The sequence below is a fragment of the Sipha flava genome, unplaced genomic scaffold (assembly GCF_003268045.1).
Source record: "Sipha flava isolate LNK unplaced genomic scaffold, YSA_version1 171_pilon_pilon, whole genome shotgun sequence".
In the NCBI taxonomy this organism is placed as follows: Eukaryota; Metazoa; Arthropoda; class Insecta; order Hemiptera; family Aphididae; genus Sipha; species Sipha flava.
The window spans coordinates 55,334-81,781 of record NW_020271925.1 but is presented as its reverse complement, the minus strand read 5'-3'; the positions used below and the strand labels follow the sequence as shown (position 1 = coordinate 81,781).

At 30.9% G+C, this 26,448-nt stretch overlaps 1 protein-coding gene, 1 long non-coding RNA gene and 1 pseudogene across 3 annotated transcripts in view; all 3 read right to left on the bottom strand.

Moving 5' to 3' along the window:
* LOC112680005 overlaps nucleotides 1-16,853 on the bottom strand; it is a 163,466-nt gene extending 146,613 nt beyond the window's left edge. The window contains exons 1-2 of one of the 2 annotated variants that reach the window (XM_025549978.1): nucleotides 16,748-16,853; nucleotides 16,483-16,633 (exon numbers count right to left, since the gene is read on the bottom strand). In XM_025549978.1, coding sequence (XP_025405763.1) covers nucleotides 16,483-16,535 — 53 coding nt within the window. In that variant the 5' untranslated portion in view covers nucleotides 16,536-16,633; nucleotides 16,748-16,853. Of the gene's footprint in view, nucleotides 1-16,482 lie in introns of both variants that reach the window. The other variant, XM_025549979.1, reaches the window with a different exon arrangement.
* On the bottom strand, nucleotides 13,620-14,626 carry LOC112680007. The gene is made up of 3 exons (XR_003148277.1): nucleotides 14,420-14,626; nucleotides 14,051-14,339; nucleotides 13,620-13,972 (listed from the first exon to the last, which is right to left on the bottom strand). It is a non-coding gene; the product is annotated as an uncharacterized LOC112680007 (long non-coding RNA).
* Nucleotides 16,854-22,403: 5,550 nt separating the features above from the next.
* LOC112679965 lies at nucleotides 22,404-22,882 on the bottom strand (annotated as a pseudogene).
* Nucleotides 22,883-26,448: the final 3,566 nt, after the last annotated feature.

Here is a 26,448-nt window from a genome sequence, read left to right as displayed (position 1 = left end):
CCGCTATGAGGTTATTGTACTCGTCCGCCCGGCCGCGAGATGACGACGACGACGATGACGGTGGCTAACGCGCTCTTGAGTTCAAGCTCTGCATAGTACTGTACACATGCGTGTTTTCTCAATCGACTGATAACCGATAAGATATTCAAAACCGACCGTTCTAGGCGATACAAGTTAAATCATCAAAAATGTTCTCTCACGACAGGGACACTTAAAATTATCAAAACTGTTGGAAAACAGTTAATATTTCATTGTTTCTAGTATAAGTCGAAGTGCGTGTTTATGAAACACTGTATCACGCCACACTATATCTCTACAGTCCACACGACGCAAGAGCATTATTTCGAGTTGTTATATTATTATTATTATTATTCAAAATCTAGTCACCTCGTTCTTCTATAATTCGACTACATGATATACGTAGAGCAGTACCGAGACCCGTTCTCAACGCACACACTCAGTACTGTTTGTCATTGCTGCAATGACGATGCATCTTGTCCGCGGTGCATGTTAACTCGTCGCATCGCCTTTGTCGCAGTTATGCGTATAGTTCTTCTCTTTATTTATACACGTATATACAAAAATAAATAAATAAATCCGAGCCCACATTCACTTTCCATTTATGGACGTGCAGTGCGCTCAAACGGAATCTGTTCGTCTGTCCGCCTCACTCTCTCTCTTTCTCTCTCTCTTTGTCTCTTGTGATGTGCATTCGTACGCATATATATAATAATAAGAATAATAATCCTAAAGAGAGAACCTTTTGTCTGCGCGCGGTAACCGCCCGTCGACGCCGATGCTGCCGTCGACGGTCGCCACCGCCGTCTCTCGTCGCGTTCGTGTGCTCGCAACCCTTTCCGACAATACGTGAACGCACGCACGTGCGATTCATATTATTATTATAACGTGTAAAGTCATATTTTTATATTGTATACGTACAGAGAGAACCCGCGCAGCCATAAACGGAGGCTATACACAGACGTGCGCCGGAGTTAATTTATCAAGAATCTGTGAAGAATTTGAATAAATGAAAGAAGAAAAAAAAACAGATGTGTAATAATCATATTTATACTTGCCATTATGTATATGATAAATATACACACATACACACACACACTCACACTCACACACACACACACGCGCGCACACAAACATACAACAATTTTGAAAGGCGCGTGCTACAGCAAAATATCCGAATATGACTGGGCTAATTAATTGTCGGGTACCAAGGAGGGCCAGGAAATAATAATGATACTAAAGCATTATATTTTTCGTTTGAAATCGCTCGTACATTTCGTTCCGAATGAATAGAGAGAATACGTTTTCGAAACTCTCGTCGGGATTTATTGTCGACAACGAAAATTAAAATCAAAGAAAATGTTCATTTTCCGACTTCATATAATAACATAATGTAATAAAATACACTCGTCGGATCCAAACGATTATATAATTATTATACATTGTAATAAAGAGATGTTATTATTGTCTCATCTCGTATGGTACATAGTTTACAAATTTATTATGCCATTATTTATTGTAATATATCATACTAAAGTTTCAAAAACCATATATATATATTGTTTTTTTCTTTTACACGTGCAAAATAGTAAAAATTAATCAGATTTTATCCGTCATTACGGTTAATATATAGAAACGATTATGATTCTGAAAACATATTCGAACTCGGCATGAAGTCAGACCACTTTTTTAGATTTACATCCCATTATATATTATTATATATTATTATAATTATTTATTATTAAAATCCCATTTAAATACTGAAAAAAGTTTAAATATTATACTTTATGTTTAAAATAAATAAATTAAAAGTTTAATTTAAAACTTCGGCCTAATCGATTTCAATAGACTTCACATGTCGATATTGGTTCTGATTTCAGAATTTTTAACATTCCAATAAATAAATTATAATGATGGACTAAAAGTGGGTAGTTTTTGTCAAATTACACATATGATAGATGAAAACAATACAATCGGTATCAAATCCCCTAAACAAGTTGAATATAGATACTACACATCGTATGGTATTCAGCATACCCTCATGACATTATTATAAAATATAAGTGACCTAATGATAATAAAATCACGTACTTACGTATTCCCTTACTTCCATGTGAAATTTAGAACATTTAGGTTAAATTAAAAAAATAATAAAACATTGAAACACTAATTAATTAAACTAAATAAAACAAGTTTAAATAACTGTAAGTCCATTAAAAAAAAAATATTATAGGTTAATATATAGGGAAAACATATTTTAATATTTTTTATGAATGTGGGAAATTACAACAAATAGCAAAGAAACGAATAATTTATTTTGGTCAAGGATCATGACTTCGGATTTCTTGCACTATCCAAAATAATACGTTAATAATGACTAGATAAAAGTAAATTTAAAAAAGAAAATTCTACTTTATAAGTACATAATAATTTCAGTTGATTTTTTTTCGTAAAACATTTCAGATATTTATATATATATTTTTTTTTTTTTTACATACATTTCTTAAATATGAATTTAGGTAAAACTTGTTTTTAAACAGCAATATCCCGTCATTGAGCAAATTAGCATTTAGTTACCCATTACAATAATAATATTCGTTTGGATTTTAAATACATAATATAATTTTTAGACATATACTATAGATATAATATTTATAATGAGCAATACGCATTATTTTGAAACATTTTTTAATCTAAAAATTATGCAAAACAACGCAAGAAACCAGTAACTATACCTCATGAACATTTTTAAATATCATATTTTGACCTATGGCTATTGAAAAACTATGTTAACTAGAATAATATTTAACCTAACTTAAGGCTAAACAATTATGTAGCAAATTCTTGGCTTGAACAATAGACATTATAATAATAAATAAAATATATTCTATTAATAATTTATAATAATTTTATTATTCTCAGCCGGTTAAGGTATCAATGTAGTTACAAAAATAATGTTTCTAATTTATAATAGGTACATACGTAATAAGTTATATAATTTTCTAGTAAAATATAATATTTAATTCGGAACAAGACTTACACTAATTTATACTTAACCAAATCATCCATTCACAATGTTAAATGCATTGGTATACTTGGCATAAAAAAAATATCTCGAGAAAAATAGAAATCCCCGATAGTAAATATTTATGTTTACATAGCTGTAGTATAGCAGTATAATATTATATTGGTTATACGATATATTCATACTCCCACGAATTGAAGTAACAACAAAATCATAATACTATACAGTATTCTCAATTCATACATACAGTGTAGCAATAGCGTATTGCAATTTTTTTTATATCAATACTAAAAGCAGACGTAAACATTTCGTGATATATTTTACAGTAAATAATATAATAAGTACAAAAAAATTTTAATTAAATACACCAGTATAATATGTTAGACCGTCGTGTATGTTATATTTTAATTGTAATGTACTTATTTTTCTATTTCACAATATTAATATTTTAATGATCTCCGGTATATCAAGATTACAAAAATAATTGCACACAATTTTATTGTCGAACAATATTTTAAATACTGAAATACCGATTCCAAACAAAAAAAAATTTATAAATATATAATAAAAATAATTAATAAATATTGAAAAAATTAAGTGATACACAGTTAAGAAAGACAATAATTACCAAAATTCATATTTTCCACTAATAGAATCTTTGATTGCCGTACAAATTAAATTTAAATTTGTGTTCGTAAGAAGAAATTTTATTTAAAAAAGAGTTCGAGGGTTGAATCATGTAAAGTAATAACTGCGAAAAATCCGAGTAAGCTAAAAAACAAGAAGTGGTTTCAAAATCTTAACATGAGGTGAGGGAAAAGACAATTAAGCCACGGAGTGTATAAAAGCTAAGCTTCTATAATTATTATATTCATAATTTAATTACATGTAGAAAGAAAAAAATTCAAATAATTTTTGGCACATACCGTCAGAAAAATTTACCACCCCTGATTTATATATATAGTAAAATTTACCGACCATAAGTCTGTTCGTACAGTACGTAGCTCAAAACCGAGTCCGTGCCGGACAGACAGCGAGTGCGCAGTGCGTAATTGCAGAGCATATAGTGTAATATTATGATAATTTATGTCCTACCATAATAAACGGTTTGCAATCAAATCATAACAAATCCAATTCCTTTCCAAATTGCACCGGATAACCTATAATATCCTTTGTGACGATATATATATTTTAGCAAAATGTTTCCGAAAAAAAAACCGGTCCGCCAATCGTAGTGTACACGTGTGCGCACGGGCAGACAAAAACAATATACATCGTACTGCACTGTCCGAGACCCTCGGCGATGCAGAGTGGGGCGAAAGAAAAAGAGGTAGATGAGCTGTAGAACAGAACGGGGAAAGAGGAAAAAAGAAAAAGAAAAAACTTATCAGATGCAGGTTTCAACGTTGCCAAAGTCTGGTGACCATTTATCATTGACAGGCTACAGGTCACGACCGCTATGTACAGGGTTGACGGAGAGTGGGTGACTAGACTGGGTTCTTGAATACACCGGTGCTAATATTATAGGCAAAAATGTTTTATAATCTATAAATAAATATTTATACACACAAACAAACACACACACACACACACACACACATACACATTACATATATGAATATATTGCTCAAAACTCTGTAGATCTTCAATAGCATAATAAAGAACGACCAATTAATGAGGATACACCAAATAGATGTTTGATACCTGATTTAACCAACAGCGCTCTATGTAGTATATCTACTTTGGTTTAGCCAGTTCAAAATTACAACAAATTCTTAAAGCATAATAATGTTCATAAAACCTTAAATCTACACATAACAATATTAATTTTTTTTGTAATTTATACATATAGGTTACATATATAAATGCTACTATGTTTGGAAACAAATATGATATCGAAATCTATTCAACAATAAATATATCAAAATGTGAGATCTTATCAAAATGGCATGATGGTATTTATTCACATTTTTAATACTATTGCGACTCTACTTTATAGAAAAAAAATACTACTCTAATACGTGATTAAAACCTAAATGTTATAATTTTATATATATACATACAGGCCCGTATTTAGGGGAGGGCACGGGTAGGCACATGCCCAGAGGCGTCAAAATATTTTAGCAAAATTATGTACCTAATGAAAAATAAATAAAATAGTATGTTTTATTAGGTATGTTATAATTTGTTAATTAAAAAAGGTATTAAACGAATTTCATTTATAAGTTAAATTTTTATATTAAAGAATCTCAATTATAGACGAAATAATAGGTGTAATATTATTATAATTTAATTTGGGGGAGGGGGCATAAATTATATGACCGGGGCCGCCAAATTTTTAAATACGGGCCTGTATACATAAACACATTAATATGAAATTATTGTAAGTTTACATAAGGCTGACGGTGATTCCGTTGGCCATTTCTTAATATCTAAAACATATTCCAGTCAATATATTATACTGATACGATAATTAACTAATAAATATATTTTCGAAAATAATTTTAATGAAAATCATAAAACTCTTTAAATAATGTCGACGATGATTCGAAAACTAAATAAAAACATTAGAAAAATCGAGGAACTATATTACTGTTGTTATTTATATGATACGAGACAATTTAGGATATATATATAAACTAACATACTACAAATATATGCTATATTATTTGAACTCTCAAAGCAATAAACCAATAACGAAATCACGCATTACAAAAGGTGCATTAGTTTCGGACGATAAACCGAAACGTTTATAATTAATGAATATGCTTATAGTGGCTTTAATGCAAAATGTATTTAAATTATATTTATGTCGGTGAATTAAGATTTGGAAGTTTTGGAAAGACCTGCAGAAACAAAACTTACCATAGGTACGAGTGAAATGAGCTGAAGAACCTGTAAGCACGCCCCAGAATTATGATTTTAGTATAACGGCATGAATTCTAAATATTATTTCTGTGACGACAAAGTAAAAATATGTTTTAAAAATCTTAAGTGGATGAACTTGCGGTTATATTTCCGCACGATGAAAATTCTACGAGTATACGTATTATACAAGAGGTTATACCATCAATGCGCGTACCCTCCGAGTTTAAGACAGTCGTCGATCATTATAATCTGTTACTGTCGTAGCGGAGTTGGGTTGAACGGCCATGGAACGCGCGCTCACACACAACTATGTACCTATATAGTACGCGCTTCATTTTATTGGAAAAAAGAAAAAAATTGCACTTTATCTTTATAATAAATCATCCGGTTGTATATAATGATCGTTTTACACAGACGAACGACAGTTGGCTGCGGCAATCGATTGCCTTTTAACTACACAAAACATATTTATCGTGCTATGTATATTTGAGTTATATATTATGAAAATTAACGGCGATAATGCTCGAAACAAAAAACCTCTATCTTGCCACTTATATAAGTCTTAATCCTTAAACCTATCTCTATTTAATTGGTATAATATACCGCATCCAGTAGTACCTATATTTGAGAGAAACAACAGCGAAACAATTGAGTTAGTTGCGAACTTGTATAGCTTTTCAAACGTTTCCTAGATAAACTATGTACATATTTGAAAACAATACGATTATAAAATATAAATAATGTTTACCTCGCATGAAGCTTTTTGGTTGAAAATACTATATATGAAGACAGGTTTTTATTAGTCATCTATAATAAATGACAGTTATAATTTATTTTTAATTTAATTAAAGACATTTTAAGGTTGAAATAGCATGTTAAATACCCACTTGAGTATATTTAAAAAAAATTATTATAACAATAAACATTTACCGACCTGTGTATAATATTTTAACCGTGAATTAATTAATGATTATCTTTTATAATAATAATAATAATAATAACAATGACAATATCTATGTAAGAATCTAAGTAAATGTTTCATATTTTATGCTAAGTATTAAACACTTCATATCACAATGTTAAAATTTGATGCATGTTAATGATTCATTAATAATGAACTATTGCGGTACGTAGAGAAATGGAAAAACAAAACGCTAGCAATATTATTAAATCTGAGAACTCTTTTGTATTGCCTATAACGAAAAAGATAAATTGAAAAAATAATTTAACTAAATATTTGAAAAATATTGTAACTAAGTGATCGACCGATCGATCGACCTCCCCTATTGGCTAAACCACAAATGTATACGTTTGCTGCGCGCGAGTATAATGTAATTTTTTACACGCTGTTCGGTTGTTGAGCTAAATTTGCATTTACATTACCACATGGAACCAGTTCTGATAAGGAGTATCTATTCAACCCGAAGCACGACCATAAAACATGTGTTGCCATTGTTTTTGTCGGTTAGTATTTTTCTAAACGTATTTGTATACTTATGTAGCAAAACGACGACGAAAAAATATCGTTTAACGTATAAATAATGTTGTGTACGCTTATACCTACTCCACTGTTATACCTATATGAACCTTTTTTCAGCACGCGCCTGGAAAGGTCAGATACGCTTGATACGCGCGCAAATGGAGAAAGAAAGCATTACAATATTATATATCGGTGCAGGTGGTCGTGAGACACGGCACAAATGGATGCATCTACAGGTATTGGTAGGTAGGTAAGTATCTATGGGTAGGTACTATGGGTAAGTATACTATAGGCAAGTAGACTATAGGTACACGGTTAGATATGTACACAAATGTACTTACAATAGGACCGTGTGGTGTAACGGCATTTTGCAGTATTTGACAGCATAATACGCTCGGTTTGGCTAGAGGTGGCTCGACCATCATCGGATATCGACAAGATTTCTGTCCACGGTGAAAATCAATCGCATCACGGATTACGTTCACGGATTAACTCCGCGTAATATAATCAGTTAATGCGTGTACGCCGTTTATTTTCATTTTAACGCCGATCGATTGTCATTTTTAAACCCGTTCTGACATAATTTTTGAATTGTATTAAAATATGTTAACTAAATTATAACAGACTCGGGTTGATCAAATCATCGATCGCATAAGAGTTAAAAATTCCAAATGATAATCAAATGTTTTCAAAATTTTCTATTCCCGTGGTTATTTTTTAATAATTGCCATTTTAATTATTGATACATTCCAATATTATTTTATTATTTAATAAATAATAATTAATATTGTATTATTATTTAATATTATTGTTTTCCAAAAGAAAAAAAAAAATTATAGTCGATCTTTACCATAAGAATAGTAGGTCATTTTTAATATATACTTGGGGTTCGATTTACTCGTTACTACATTGAACATTACAAGTATATATTAGTTAATATGCTTTACCTATGAAAATAAATTTTTCTTCAATTGACATTTAAATTACTGAAATAACTCGCGAACAGAACACTATGGAGCAAATGATTGGTGTGAAACTTAAATAAAAAAGAAAAGTAGTAAGAGAGAATTTCTAAAAATGTCAAAACACTTAATGATGATTTTCTGAATGTTATGATCAGATTGAACGATAATGTGAGTAAAAAATTACATATTTTCGACAACTAAATAATATATAAAGTAGGTATACTTTCTATGGAATAATTCACGGTTATATGATAGTTATAGAATACAAATTATTTTATTATTTGTATTATTTATAAGTAAATAATACATTTAGAAGATAATAAAACCACAAATTTTTAATTCTCAATTAATTCATAAGTTTTGTAATTTAAAATATAGAATATGTTATTATATAGATCTGCTGTACTTGGATTCCGTGATTATATCAATCGCTCAATACACGTTATGATACCCTTAATTCATAATAATGCGCTCTTACATGGTTCAAATATTTAAATCGTTTAAGTAATTATATTGCGTGATAAATTAATCACCATAATAAATAGAAGTTGATGATGTATGTACTTATTCAAAATAAGTGACAACGGCGGTGAATCAACATTCATAAAATATTTTATAATTGTTATAATAACAATTAAATTTAATAAAATGTTGGAATTTGTATAATTATGGTAAAATCAAGATGTTTATCAATGCGCACCTACTCGTATTTTTTTTGACAATCCCTCAAATTTGTATAGTTATTCTTTTTTATATTTTCTAGTTTTGAATTATATCATGTTATAATTATATTATATATATTATTATATTGAATATATTATGACGTTTATTCTGCATCTTACTATCATTAGATCCACAAAATAATATTGTATAATATGGTAATAATATAGTATAATTATCAATTATTTTTTTTATATCACAATATATTTTTCTATTCAATATAAACATTTTCTATTGTACTTTTTACTCGTACAAAGTTTTCTATGAAATTTTATTTTTTTCTAAAGCTTACATTTACTAAAAAATATATATATTATGGGGATATAAATGTTTCATGGATACATAATGCATTACGTTACTCCAAATCTACTGTTTTTCATCTAGGTTTTATAAAATGTATCTCATAAATATATGCGTCAATAGTTAATTTAACATATTAACATTCGTATTTTGTAATGTAAAAAAGTGTTTATTACTAAGAAATATGCTATAAGACCTTAATAATTTTTACAAAATTAACAAAAACGCATACATATACTCATATGTATGCTAGGCTCACCCGGGAGATATTTTATTATTTTGATTTTGAGCTATTAATAATCCTAAACCTTAAGATTTTAGATTAAAGATGTGCACAATAATTTATATTCTAATAATATTTATTATATTTATGTATACTATATTAACATAAATATATCTGAATCGGTAATTATTAAAATCAACATATAAAACGAAATAAATTGTTTATTTTTCGCGGGAATGACGACATCGTTGACAACAAATGAACAACAATATACCATTTTAACATTATACTCAATTCTAATTGTTAATTGATATAATTAATTTAAAAACAATAATAACGAATGTCAACTTGAAAGAGTTGAACGATTTGATTTTTAATCCATGTAATAATAGATGGAATCTATAATGGTGTTCACATCATAGTTCATAAACGCAGAAGTTCCCCAATTATTTTTCATTGACAATTGTTTAAAGATAAGTTATTTTTTATGCAATCGAATAAATTTGATTTATACATAAATTACCGGTTTAGTATGATAGATTATTATCTACATTTTTTGTTCTACTTCTACAGTTTGAGTTATATTATATTATTCTTTAGTTATTGATTATTTCTTTCATTAATTTAATAAATACAAAGTAAGCAGTTAAATAGAACCCCCCCCCCCCCACAGTCTTATGTAGTCTCCTTAAAGTCTATGGATATAAAAATATTTGATAGATGGGGTGGGGACACTGAAAATTATTCTGGCATCGAGCGCTAAATTTTGCTAGGCACGGCACTGCACCAAGGTTTCCTCTATATACAATGCAATGCAGAATGATGATTCCTCGTAGCTATACTAACTGCAGTCGCATAGTAGTGTTCCCACTGGTGATATATTTTATACGTAGTATATACATGCTTTACAAAGTCACTTTAGCAGATACTTATCTACTTACCTCCTCACAACTCTGAGTAAGGGAAACAAGATGAGCTGCTGATTACTCGGGTCATCTGCGCGTTATTAAGAATAATATTATACAGTCGTAAGACATTCATACTTATATATATATATATATACAAATATATATTAAATTACAAACGGTGACAATACAACTATTCATAGATAAAGTTTATATCGTCTACGAAATCAAATATAATATATAAAATATACACCCGTACAACTTTTCAGATAACGCGCCAAGTCGCCAACTATATAATATACAGTTGGCGACTTGGCGTATTATGTACAATACAACTGTGCGAGACCTGCTGCCCGGATGGACATACACCATGCAAGTTAAAATGTTTTTTCTTTTTTTTTTCTCGAACCACTATAACACAAAATGACCATTTCTTGCACGCGTGATTCGCAAAGTCGATTCGAGTGCGAAACGCTTCACACATTTCTCGCGATCACTGACGTCGCTTCTATAGCTCAGATCAGGTCAACGGACCCTATCCTGTAAGTAAAGTACTTATAAGATACATATATGGGTTTGTGTGTGTGTGAGATGCTGACTGAGCAGAACACAAACCCGGGTGTAAAATAATTACGAGCGCTCACGCGGATCCATACAATACATACATTATATTCGTGCATAATATTTATAAAATGCGATATTTGCATGAAACATCAAACACGAAGTTTTACCCGTGATTTTAGAAATGCAAATATCCACCATCCCTCTTACCCTTTCACGCTATTATTCAAAACCAAACGGTATAACATAATGCAAGTAAGACCGCGATTACTGCTGTAGACACGATCTTTACCGTTAATCGCGAGACACGTCCATGTCTATGAGTCTGCATTTAAAATATGTACATATATATTGTCCGGGTGACGTTCAAGACCACGTTTTCTATAAACGGTACATAATTAAAACGTTCTTTGTTCACACTAAATAAGAATCAAGACTGCAATATTCAAATATTATGGATTTCAATCAATTTTGTCGTTAAAAAGAAAAAATTTGTTATTATCAAGAATAATAGTTACATTCGATGTTTTAGCTTAAATTGAACAAATATAATGCGAATGTAACTTTTTAAAATGGAAACGCTATACTGATGTCTGAAATATGCAAGAACATATTTATCAATTACACATAACTACTTTAATTTGCAGATATATCAAACAATTATTAATTATATTTTGAAAAATGTCATATAGACACATACAAATAAAATTAAAATCGAATCGTGAAAATAATTTAATTCGATTAATCACATATTATGAACCATCGGAAAATATTTATTTTTTTTTTGCAAACTAATTTATTTAAGAACGTCAAGTGAAAACCACATTTTATTTCCTAATATAAATAAATAAATACGACAAAGAGATGATATGGAAATATGCATAAAGAAAACGAACGATCTTTACCGTTAGTACGTGACCGTCTAGTTTTATACCATCAGGATCACAAAGATTCGCGGTTTATGTTGATAGAAGAAAAAGCATATACAACTAAATTATTATTCTAAGCAAAAAGAACGCTTCACAATTCGTCAATATTCTAATAATATTATTTTTTATAGTTAATTTAGTAACTATGTAATAACGTATTATAGTCTACGTTATGGTGACTAAACTTCTTGCGCTATTATATGTCATATTTAGTAAATTACAAAAATTAAATCATACTTTTTTTGATAATCGTCATTTCATACTTGATGTGTCTACTTATATTCACTTCACTCGACGAACAATTGTTAAAAACTGGGTGACTCGGTCATTATGGTAATTCGTAAACCGTTACTTCCAAGGGATGTCTATCATCACAAATCGGCTCAAAAGTAAGTACCAAATGGTTTTTTACCCTATAAGTAAACATTCAAAGCGGTTTGCGGTCGGAATTAAAAAACTTGTTCGGAATAAATGGAATTATTTGGTTTGTCGAAACTAAATTTAATTTCGTCGACAACAATCGTTTACAACACCAACGCCTTTTAAGTGTACAGAACATATGAGTACATCAAACAAATGAACAAAAAACCGGCTGCCGACAAGGACCAGTTTAGTAAGTGTATACATACTCTGGGCCACAACACGGTTACATTCGTTTTATTAAATACACGGGACACTCTACATAAAATTGTCTGCCTATCAATCTACTAGCAGGAAATAATAATAATCACTAATCAAATCGTTTGATTTGTTTTTAATTTAATGCTTAAAATAATATTACCTGTATAATATAATGTATGAAAATAAATCAAATTCTGTCACACTATAGTAGATAAAAATTTTTAGAAAAAAGTCGACTCGTGATTTTTATTTTTTCGCGGTATCTATTAACAACACCAAAATTTTATAGTAAATTCACAAAAATATATTATATATTATGATTTTAATAACTAATAACTAATAGCTATGCTATAACATTAAAAAATAAAAATAAAAAATTTAAAATTATCTTTGTGTGAATTTTTTTCATACACACAGCAACGTACCACTAGCATTTTTTTAATGTTTATAGCATTTAGTCATAATTTGTCTATACTCAATTCCGTGATTATCTGCACGAATGCAATCAATAACTTAATTTTTTATTTAAATTAATCACTTGTTCTACCGATAAAAAAATCACCAAAAGTAATGTATAAAAAGAGAAAATTACAAACTCTTTTCCCGCAAAATCAAATCAATTTAATGAGAAAAAATATATTTTTCAAAAATAACATCTAAAAGATGACAGTACATAAAACATTTATTTACATTAGATTATCCAACAAAATAATACTGTAAACGCGTTCAATGTTACTACACCGCTGTTGATTTGTATATATGAGTAGACATATTGACAACAAAAACACGAAACAAATTACTCCAGCCACTATTGTGTCGACATGTATACAGGCATATAATGCACGTCAATGATCGCTTAATTCTGTACGCGTTTTAACAGATAATATTTTGGCGGATTACGATAATTTTAAAACTAAATTTGGGCAAATAGTATAATCTTACAAATCGAACGATGAAATGCTTTCTATTTTCGTTTGTTTTTAGTTTTAGACGTTTATATTTAAGTATACATATTTTATTATATTTTCAAGGTATTTTTATTTTTCCGCAATATATAGTATATAGTCAAAGTTGTTGTTCTAGGACGATAATGATTGTTAGAATAGCACTACTGTGTTTCAAAAAAAAAAACTTTTTTTAAATTAGCTAAAAACACCCATTGTGAGCGCATTTATCTTTATTGAAACTGACGTTTATTTTCCGAGCCCCAAATGCGACATGTTGTTTGTTAACAAAATCAAACAAATATAAACGTGCTTCGTCTGAAATAATAATTTTCTTTGTTAATCCGCCATCCTCAATTTGCTTGATCACGATCCATTGGGTGAACATTATCCTTGTTTCGTGGTCAGCTGGTCTGAGAAAATTAAACAAAATCGAGGAGAACCATAAACGATTTGAAATAATTCGTGCAACGTGTGATTGCGGAACTCACCAGAGAACTGAGAGGCAGTTATTGCTAATTTTTTCGAACGAATTACAGCCTGTCAACAAGCTAGAGGGAGAATCATTGGAATGATATATTTTTTCAAACGTAAGCCGGAGATTATTCCGAAACTGCTCATGTCCTTTTTTGTTATATTTGTTGGAAAAATAAAGTATTTTAAGTCAATTCAATAAAAGCAGTTTTTGGGACATCCTGTATTACAAATAATATCGCTTCTGGGCAGTGGTGAAATATAAAGACATCAGTAACTTTTATCATGTGTTCAACGTGTTATTACCTACGAAGCGATAGAAAAAACTATATACTATTTTTTTATTCCTGATTTTTTTGATCGGTTTGTAATGATTTAATACTAACCTCATTAAAAAAATAACTTATTATGTTTTTATATTTATTCTGGGCAGTTTGTCATTTGTGTATGAGACTTTTTCTAGAAGCTTCGGGTGAGATGTATAGATAATACATTGTTGCAGCACTGAACGTGTTAATGAAAAACCATTATATGCAAAATAATAAATTAATAAAACGTTTCTTTCCACTCGGAATAATTATATGTCAAATCCGTAACCCCCATTTAACGTAGGTACGTATTCGCTGGTTATTGTAACGCGACTCATTCATTATTTGAAAACGACACGAACGAGTTTGTTTCAAACAATTGGAATCACCTACTATTGTAGACCGGATCTAGATGTCCATCAGAAAGCGAAAACCCTCGGCAGCGCACGGTTGCCCCAAATCCGTCCGCAAGGAAGACGCATAATCACAGGTTCTGCGGAACTAGCAATAGCAATCTAATTTACAAACTGTAACCTTAAACTTCATGGAGCACACAGTTCGTTAAGTGATTTTCGTCGTCATTGTGCGTACACAAATGAGAATGTTCCCACGCGTCGGCAAAACTAAAGCCAATTACCGGGCCACGAAAAGACTGTGGATTGTTTTTTTTTCCCTTCCGCCGCCGCCGCCATCGCCACCGACTATTCCCTCTCTTCTTCGGATGTACGCGCGCGGTTTCATGTCCTTCGGCTCGTTTACAACAATGTCGGGCGGTAGGGGCGAGGGGAAATAAAAAACGTATTAATGTAGGAAAAAAATAGAATAAAAATATAACACACACGAGTCTGCGTGTAATTGAATGACTTGGGAAGTAAGGTAGCGTGATAATTTCGCGTATAATGTGCAAGAAGTCGGATCCGGAGTTCAGGTATGCGACGGTATGATAACGATCTCTTGGGAAAATCGAGTAAAACGAACGCCACTGGTGTGGTGGTTATTTCCCCGCCGTACTGTGATACGGTGCGCGCGCGCTTCAAAAGAAAACAAATTTTTATGAGACCACTCCGCCGTCGCACGTACCGGGGCGAAATGCTTTTCATTAAATCGCGGCGCGCGAACAAAGTGAAAAACGAACACGGAAATGTCGTCCGTACGGGTACGCGTACGAGAGCACGAGGCGACACGTCTCCCGCCCGCCGCGGCCGTTGTCCACAAACGATTTTTACGTTGCCGCTCGGTTCTTTGTCGGCACCCGGAGTCAACCGCTACGCTTCACGCGCGCGACACCGTACTTGCCCCGTCGACGGCCAACGTTCTTGACCACGGTAATGGTCGAACGGTATCGTATTTCCCCGTGATGCGAAAAACCCTGTCGAGTGAAATACGGCGAACTGCTACACAAAGACGGTTGAGGTTTTTTCTTTTTTTTTTTTTTTTTCGGAAAACATTTATACGTCGAATCGTGCGCGCTAACTGAAACGGAATTACCACCGATACACCGGACTGATTTAAACGAATAACCTGCGGCAACAGCGGCTACCTGCAGCTATACTGTAATAACAGATAATATATGTATTGTGTGTGCGAGAAAATAACGAAATACTTTACGACGTTCTCGTGTCGCATGTCCGCTTTGAACGGATTTTAAACTCTTTCCAAAGGTGTCTCTGTAAAACGCAATATCGGCGGTGCACGTATAATTTATATTGTATAACCGACTATTTTGTTGTACCTACCTATCGAAAAATGTAATGGGCCGTGGTGATAAATCTTTAGTTCTTACGTAAACAACCTGGCGCAGGGTATTTAAAGGTCGATAACAATCTCCGAACGGTGTGTACCGGCTGACCAATATACGTAACATAATAGATATTGTGAGCGTGTGCGTTAGAAAAAAAAAAAAGAGTAAATCTTTAGGCGCAGTGAGATGTCGATTTAGGGTGTACCTTGGATATGCACGCCCTTATGTACCTGGACACGTACCGGATAGGACCACCCAGGTAGACGCAGTTTTCCTCCCGCGTACGTATTAATCCTTATTTGTTATGCGTCATCTCGCGCACACGACTTGTGCAGGTGCGAAACGATAACGGCGGGGACAAAATATGAATAAATCGCGGATAAATGATTACTAGCCGTACCTTTGTTTGGGATCCTTGAGCCGGACGCTGGACCGAGTTCTGCTGGAGAACATGACGACGGACCACGCACTGTTATGTTTCGCTTCGTGACGTTTCTCCGGACATGAGACGAGACGATGTTCCGGTACTATAAACGCGATAACAGATCGAACTGCGAATAACAACGATAATATTTTAAATATTTAATTACAACAAGAGACGGACGGCGAACGAACACGATAATTATTAAATAAAAATATTATTATTATTATAATTTGTTGTAAACCTGAAAATCGATGATGTACTGAAGGTAAAGGTGGCGACACTCGCGGGCACTCGCACCGCACACGACAGTACGGTTAGTGTTCCGGCCAAGAACTGCCGGTGCTCGGGAACCGGTTAGGCGGCGGAGGCGGTAGTCCGGGGCAACGGAGCAACAAAAGACGTCGGCGGCGGCGGCAACGGTGCAGCATCGCTCTTATACGCCCACTCCTGACGACCCGTCCACGTAATTGTTATTATTATTATTATTTTCTGTCCATCGTTCTTCGCAGTGCTCGCGCGCCAGCGGTCGAGAGGTTGCGATGAAAAACGGACGATCATCACGAATATTATTCGAGGCGATCATTTCCCCCTCCCGCTAATCGCCCCTCACCACGGGATCGTTTAAGCCGTACAGTGCCAGTACCTGCGGTGCACGTAAATTGCGTACATTTTAGTTCGATACAATGTACAATGTGTAACATACATGTCGGGTTCAAATTTTCATTTATCAGGTCCTCATAGACGCAATTTGGGGGGGCTAGGGTGTGCTTAGCACCCCCATTTTCGAAATTAGCACCCCCAAATGTATTCATGTTAATTTACATTAAAATACTCATTACTCATTATGCATAGAAAAACAGAGTTTTTATTGTATAAATGTATAAATTTATTATTTAAATAATGGTGGTGGAAATTTGTCCTTCATCTTTTCGGTCCTTGAACTGGATAATAGTAATAGGTAGGGTCACCAGATTTTTAAATCTCTAAACCTAAACCATCATATTGAATTGCTCTTTTTTTATTCTGATATGACAACAAAATGAATATATAATTTTATGATTTAAATATTTATTGGTTAATACAAAAATATATTATTATTGTATATAATCATACCGATTAGATTACTTTAATATAATAATATAATGTACAATATTATTCTATTCGTATTTTTTATTATTGAATAATATATTAAATTTTATTTTCTCTTAGCTTCTATTAACAGAGATTAACTGAATGATCGGCTGAGACACCGGGATGAGTGGCATGTACTGAGTTTTGGTAATTCATTTCTTTATCAAAACAGTTTTGAGCAAAGGTTCAGTATAAAAATCAACTATTTATAACTATATTTTACTATTTTTAGTCTGTTTATTTGGTATGTTCTTTTATTGTCAACCTATTTAACATTTTATTGTTTGACGAAGACAATTTTTTTTAACCAAATATTTATCTGTATTCAAAGTTTCATTTTGATTGGATTAAACAAAATTTTTTAATAAACATTTAATGTTAAAAATTGATGTATAAACAGTAAAATTCGTAAAAATTGTAGATATAATAATTTACTTAAATGCTCATGAAATAAATTTGAGACTAACGATTTTAAACATTTTTTCAATATCGTGAAATAAGTAGGTACTCTAATATGAGTAAGGTGATGTTACATTTTCACTTAATATCCAAAAATAAAAATGTTATTACATAAAGACTTTCAAAATATTAGGCTAGGATTAGTGCTCGACCGTTGGTCGTGACAAAGCGTTTAGTACATAGCTGATCGGCAACTGTGTCGGTCATATTGTGTATGTTATTTCGTTATTAGTCAATTTTTTAAAATACTTAAACTTTTGGAATTATGAATCCATACCTAGTAAATTCTATGATATGTGCGCATTATTTACGCAAACAATTAAGAAAAAATAAAAAAAGACGCAGAAGATATCATGTCCATGTATCGATGTTCATTGTAAAATTATAATTATATAATAGTATAATAAGAATTAAAAAACTTGAGTACGCGCTCACAGTCGGTCGCTCAATCAGCGTCAAACTAAATGGCAGCATTTACCGATATGGCCCGTCGGTCGACCAACGTACGCGTGACGGACGAGCTCGACTGACGGTCCTCGTCAGCACAACGTAGCTGTACGCGCGTATCAACTTTTCAGCGCTGCACTGTAGTTGTTCGTATGCATTTATTGATACAGCTACGTTCGACCGACGTCAGCGCTGACCGTTGGTCGAGCACTAAATCCAGCCTTAGGTATCTTTAAAGTTCTATATTTAAATCAAAAACGCTTTTTGAAAACTTTATCAAATATGAAAAAAAATATCTTTGCTATAGGGTTAAAGTTAAAGTTAAAGTTTCTAGCCACATTACTTTTGGAATTATGTATAAATAACTAAAATCTGAAAAGTGAAAGTTTACAGCGTATTTTTACCGTTTCAGGAGTTTTTTCCTCATGCATGGAAAAACTATTAAGATTTAAAAAAATGACTTATCTTAAGTACCACCACATGCCAATTTAAAATCTAAAAATATCCTAGAAAAAATTTTTAGACCAGTATTTCTATCCGAAAAAGTGTTAAAAAAATAAAATTCAAACATCATTTTAAAACCATAATATCCTTCGTTTCACTTAGAATCTAAAAGTGATCATGTGATGAAACAATTGTGTTTACAGACGGGTAATTCGTTATACGCACAATAAAAATATAAAATCAAAATGAACAATTTAAATTTAGAAATATTCAAATATTTACCAAATATTTTAATAGCAGTTGAATTGTTCGGGTTGCTGGTGTCTATAACCATTAAGTAACATGAAAAAGATAGAAGGGTTTTAACACCCCCAATTTTTTTATTGAAATTGCGCCCCTTCAGATCCTATTACGCGACGTTAGAAATAAGAAGGAAATTATTCGGTTTATTCTCCATTTATCGTAAGTTAGTCATCGACATAAAGGATCGTCTCCCAACTATTATACTTGATTAATTTTAAAATAACTGAAAGATAAATTAATAAATGTTGATTTGTTTTATTCGTATTTAATAACTACTTGGTTAACATTTAATTCAATTAATAAGTTAAGTTGATTACAAAAAAAAAATTATTTAAATTAATCGCTGATATAAGTGATTTATATATTCAAAATTTACATCAGATCTTATTTAACATTAATGATAACGAAAATGCAGATAATTCTTATTAAACTCAAATTTAGCACTCAAATGTCAAATTTATGGTTTGTTTTTATTTATTTTTCATAAAAATCACATATGATAAATTTAATTTAAAATAAGTATTATTTTTAATGTTCAATAATAGTATGGAAACTAAAAATAATTACTGCAACTGAAAGTATAACTATAAAATTATACAGGTAATAAATGTATACAGCACCAGGGATAGCTCCAGAGCCTTGGTTAGGAGGGGCCCAGTTATAATTTTACAAAAATCTTATAATAAAAAGAAAACAACCATTTTTACAACACAAATTCAAGTCGTCTATTTTTAAAATTGGCAAAAATATCAATAATATGATCTATTTAATTTAAAATATTTACTTTATGATATACTTTATGATATAAGACATAATGCTAATAGTCTATCTTCAGTCATCATTGAATGAAGCCAGGTTTTTAGTCTCCGAAGTGTGGAAAAACTCTTCAACCGTCATACCTCTATGGCTCTATCTAGATACTTGTGCGTGTCGTATGATAGTACATATTATAATATGCATTTTTTGTTAACAATATACATTTTTTTATAAATACGGTACGGGCTTGGGAGGGAGCAGCGGCCCCTAGGAACCCCCTTGGAGCCGCCCCTGTAAAGCACATACAAAAACCAAATAAATATATAATATTATTTAATTTTATTAAAATCAAAACAAATAAAATAATACAATGGCCAGGTTAATCAAAATACCTATTGAATCTCAATAAAAAACTCATCTCAAAATGTTGATCAGCTATTGAATTTCATCTGTTATTTGATTTATGACCATTTTTCATGACAAAGGTAATGTAATTCATGGATAGCATGGCTATTTCTACTCAATATTCTTAAGATAATTGAGTACTTTTCCCGAGACCGGCGGCACCCCTATCAATAGTTAATACCATGATAAATATTATGATCGCATTTGAAAATTGTTCGAAATTTTTATTTTTATATTTTTTTAAATTCATGAACTTGTTATCGAATGCGGTATTTTACAAAAATATTTTTCTGGTCTTGAAAATCAAATTAACTTAATTGGGTTAAATTAAAAAAATAATACGTTAATCTCAAGTTAATCTGTAAGGAAATAAGTTAAGTTAATAAGTTAATTTAATTTATCAGTAATGAAATAAGTTAAGTTAATAAGTTAAATTAAATTTTAATTTATTAATTCGTTACTGCCCAGGCTTGATAAAATACATCAATTAATCGTATTGTATATCGATAGAAAATATATACAACAAAATTGATCTTTTATCAAATACTTTTTATATATTCAAAAATATATTAATTTAACTCTAAGTGTTGAATTATAATGTTCATTAATTTTATTATGATTGGACCATGTACCTACTCATAAGAGTTATAAAAATAAATAAACAAGTTATGTAATTTGTTTTCACTATAGGTATATTGTGTACTGATGATTTTGCAAGTTTGTCGATTCTTTAAAACAGAAAATGCACCATACGACGCACAATGAAACGATCACATAATAAATAAGTTCGAAATAGATCCTAAAATAGAGCAAGGGTCGCCAACCCGTCGATTTTTAAAGAAACATAGGTCGATTGTAATAAAAATTAACTATATATCCATTATAAACTATTATATCTAATGTTTTTCTTTTTAACAAACCGTAATAATATTATACAATTTTCTTTTCTTTCGTACACACTAATGTTATTATATACTAAATACTATACTAATACTATACTAAAATACTATAAATAATTGCAATTTTGAATGTAGCTCACTCATCATGGAAAAGTTTGGCATTCTCTGCAGCAATATAAATTGTTTACTAAAAGGTGTAAGTGTAAATATGTTAATTGAATGGCGTGTAAATTCCAAAACTACTTAATACATACTATGGGAACTACAGATATTGTATACAAACTAGATTTATAAACGACTCTTTTTATTCTCTGAAAGATGCTTAAGTACATAAACATGTATAGCGTAGCATTATTTATACATATGAGTAAAATTAATGGAAACCTAATATGTTAATGAAATATAAAAGGCTATGAGTTTATCATATTTCCTTTGGGTAAAATAAACTTAATCGGCTCGGTAGAAAGAAACAAAATGTTTATAAAATTCTCACGAACGCATTCGTTTTATCCTCGTTGGATTTTTTTTTATAAATTGCAGAGTGAAAAATTCAAACATGCATAACTGTTGTACAAAGTTTTTTTATGTTAATATTAGTTATTAGTTGTTTCACAATATCAAACATGTTGTAATTATTAACATACGTCAGATGGACTTGTGAAAGAAATTATAATCGTCCATTATTATAATGTAATAGTAGTGTAACTAATAAATCATCAATATCCTTTAAATAATATAGAATAATAATGTGAATTGTGAATAAATTAAATATAAATTTTTATATATTTTATCTATATAATGTTTTAACTTAGTTAAAATATAAAATAAATTACAGCTTAAATCAGATAAAAAAGAACCATACGTAGGCTATTATTATTTTAATAGTTATACTTATGTGAATAAGTTACCGGCCTAAATATCATATATTTAATAAGTGACATTAAATTTATTTAAATGTATAAAACTATTACACAGTGTGTCCCATTCTCATATGTTTGAAATTGTAGCCACAAATGTAACAAATAAATTAAAAAAATGTTTTAAGTAAACTTTTTAGTCAAAGTAATCACCATTACAAACTACACAACTCCTTTCTCGGTCCTCCAATTTTTCCATGTAACATCTGAAGCCAATTTCAGAAATGTTCTTGAGCTTCTCCCTCACAGATTTTTGAATTGTTTCAATATTGTCAAAATTATATTCCCTGATCTCCATTTTCAGCTTAGGAAACAGAAAATATTCTAGAGGACTTAAATCTGACGAATATGGTAGTTGGGTGGTTAAGTACTGGAACGATTTTTTTTTAGCCGTAAACTGAATGACAATCACTGCAATGTGTGCTAGAGCATTGTCATGTAGTAAGAAAAAAAGACTGATTTTTCGACAAAGATGATCTAACCCGTACAATTATTTTTCAGAAGTGATGTTAAACGTGTTTTTAAAAAATCGTGCACAATCCCATAGAAGTAAAAAAAGACCACCATTTACATGGTCTTGGTTTTGGATTTTCTAAGTCTCAATTTTTTGGTCATGGTGCATTTTCCCCGACCCTGGGCTCTTTGACGTATTGTTTGCCATAATTATGAGTTAAAAAAAATGTAGGTTTTTTTTTATCATCTCGAACAAATTTTCCGCGTGCGAGACACGTCACTGACGTTTTTCCGTGATTGGCGCATGAGGAACAAAACGCGCACAAAATTTTCTTTTCCCAAAATTGTGTCCAATAATTCGTTGAAATATTAATTATGACGTAAGCAATATCCGTTTTCAATGTGCTTGGCCTTCCACTTGTCATAACTCCCTGTCAAATAAAAACTGGCTATGCCACTGAAATACAGTATTACGGGATATAACTAACTTATCATAAGCTTAATTCAACATTTGGAACGTTTCTGTAACACTTTATATTAATTTATAACAACATTCCATTGTAATTCCTTGTTTGAGATTCTTTGTTCCATCTTCAAATTATAATCGCATTAATGAACATGCACTCACGCTAAATAAAATTGTACTGCCAACAATTATTTGATACACGTGAAACTGTGTACAAATCATTATTTCATAATAATCTCGATAGTGGTATCAATTTTAGAATAGTTCTCAAATATATCTTCATATATGGGATGCATAGTGTATGCCAATTAACAATGTGTAATACGTATGACAACGATAGAACTACAATCACGACACAATTATCCGTAATTTGTACTATCCACAATCTTTTGTTTAAACACAAGACAATAAGCTTAAATGTGTACCCTTAAAAAAATCAACAGAAATTACGTAATATTAACGCATTTAAAACGACAGTAATAATTATACTACTAACATGTAAAAATTGTGTAAAATTCATATAAAAATTTCTTAAAACAACGGCAACTTGTTTATTCTCAATTTTAAACATAAAAAACATTATTTGACCACATTATGAAAGACAATATTAATTTATATTCTAATAAGTGTATCTATGTTTACTGAATGTCATTATATTATACGTAAAAAACTTTAAAATTGTAGCTATAACGCAAGATACTATTATTTGTTCTTGAACTTCTTAAACTTTAAGTTCCAAGACACTAATATAGTAACATTTAATTTCACATGAAAAATAAAATGAAAATGTTATCGTACACATTACACACAATGTATAATATTCATTTGAAGCTATAATATTTAAAGACAATTTTACTGGACCAACAAGATGGATTACGATGACATTGTATGATCAATAAAATGCGTGTTGCAATTAGACCGTTTTAGATCGATCGAAACAGATTAAACGGCAGTAATGTCGCGGGGTGTTATGTCAGCCGTCGGTCAATCACGATGTATTATGAACTGCCAAGGCTAATCTTGGGTCCTATGATTGAACAATAGCCGCAAGAGTCTTAACCTATCCGCATAAACGTTACAAGGGTATATGATACAAGCTTTGAAACGTTGAACGTGCACCGATCACATAGCAATTGAGAAATTCTAATTTCATCTATCTCAATTTCATTGTATACATGCATACAATGTATGTGCATTGGGTAACTCTTGTTATTTATTACGTTTTTTGATTAACACGTATTGTGTTGTCATTGGACATGCCACGAACGCCGTATGGCATCACAGAAATGTCGACCTGCAATATTATAATATACCTAAAATTGCATCGGTGTGACGTTTTAGAAACGAAAATGCAATAAATGTTAGATATCATAAGTGAATCGATGATTTCAGAAACGTCATGAGTCACATATTTTATGAAATTGAGATATTAATAAAAAAGTATGTTACTAGTAAATTTTTTCTGTACTTTGAGTGTAAAAAGTATAATTAAAAATGTATGTACATATATACATTGTATATATATATGTATAAATTCAATGCATATAAACACATGACTAGTATACGTTTTTACTAATATCTCGATTTCATAAAATAAGTGACTCGTGACGTTTCTGCATTCATCGATCCAAGTGTACGCACACATACACATCTATACATACATACATTCAAGATGATTACTTCACACGCGTTTCCGAACGTTGTTTGTTGTGGTTGAGATCAGGGAATTCACCTGTAGATAGAAAAATTGCTGTGGTTTCTTCTACAAAATACAGCCATACGGGAGCCTCGGCCGGAGATGAAAATTATTGGGCGTTTTTCATTATATTCGGTATTCGTTAAAAAACGATTTAGATAATTTAGTAGGAGACACACCAAAAGACCTTGAACCTTTTGGATGGGTGAATTGAAAATTAAGTTCTAATCGAATTTTATGTTATTCTGAGTTTGCAGTGAAGGTAAATTAGGCACGTACGCATATAAATCGAGTAAAAACAATTTTTATTTGATCATATACTGACATCGATAAACGAATTAATGTCATATCATCAACTATTGTCGATTTAGGTAATACCTAGTTTGAATATTTTTCACATTACCAATATGTATATTAATTAAATTTCGCAAGCAACGACATAATATATTATATTGGTATAGACAACCAAGTGGAGTAGTGTTAAACAAATTATTGAACAATTTATATAATACTATTTATATTTGTAATAAAGTACTTAAATGCTATATTCCAATCAATATTCTTCCCGTCAACATTTTAAGGAAATAAAACCAAGGAAGATATCTAGAACGCTGCATGTCTGCATAACTTAAAAGAGCATATTACAAAAAAAAATTATCATCTAAAAAATCAAAGATCAATGATGTACCATAATAATGTATTAAAACCCACTAATCACTAAATACTATAATGCGGCCATTAGCTCTATCCATGGATTACGCGAGAGGGGTGCAAGGGGGTGCACTTTCATCTCTCTGGAATTAAAAAAAAAGAATACAATTTAAAAATGTAGGGTACAGGCTATCGTTATCATTATCGAATTTTCTATAGCTTATATTACTTTATAACCGCCGAAAAAACGAAAATAATTTAAGCATTATTTAGATATCAGCGTATTTACTATGCACGAGGCATCCCCTCGACAGAATTCTTGGTGGCGCTTATGACTCCATCTGAGATCTCTAACTCGGTGGGGTATCATGGATTTTAAAAAAACTACCTAGCATCATTGATTATATATTAATCAATATATCAATAATATTATAATAATCAATACTAGTATATTGAAATTATATTAATTAGTCTACAGTATAATACATTTAATTAAAAAAAAAAATACCTAAAACTCTTCAACTAAATAAATTTAAGTTTAACTTTTAACAATTGAAAAATAAATTATAATTTTCTTTAAACAACAAATAATTTCTTCTGCTTTTCTGATGAAGTCAACAATTACTTTGTTATTGAAAGAATTTTGTTATTGAACACTTCGGTTGCTCAGTAACGTTTATCGGAAATGAAAATAATATGAACTATAATTTACGTTTATACGTAAATAAACTATGTGGTAAAGTACCACTGAATAGTATACATCTATAGTATACCAGTGCAATATATAAAAGCAAAAAAAGTGCATACAAAATACGATGCATTCTCTACGAGATTGAATGTATATAATATAATGAAAAATATTTTCCACCGTCAAAAGCGACAGCCGACGACCACAATATTGCCGTGTTCATCAAG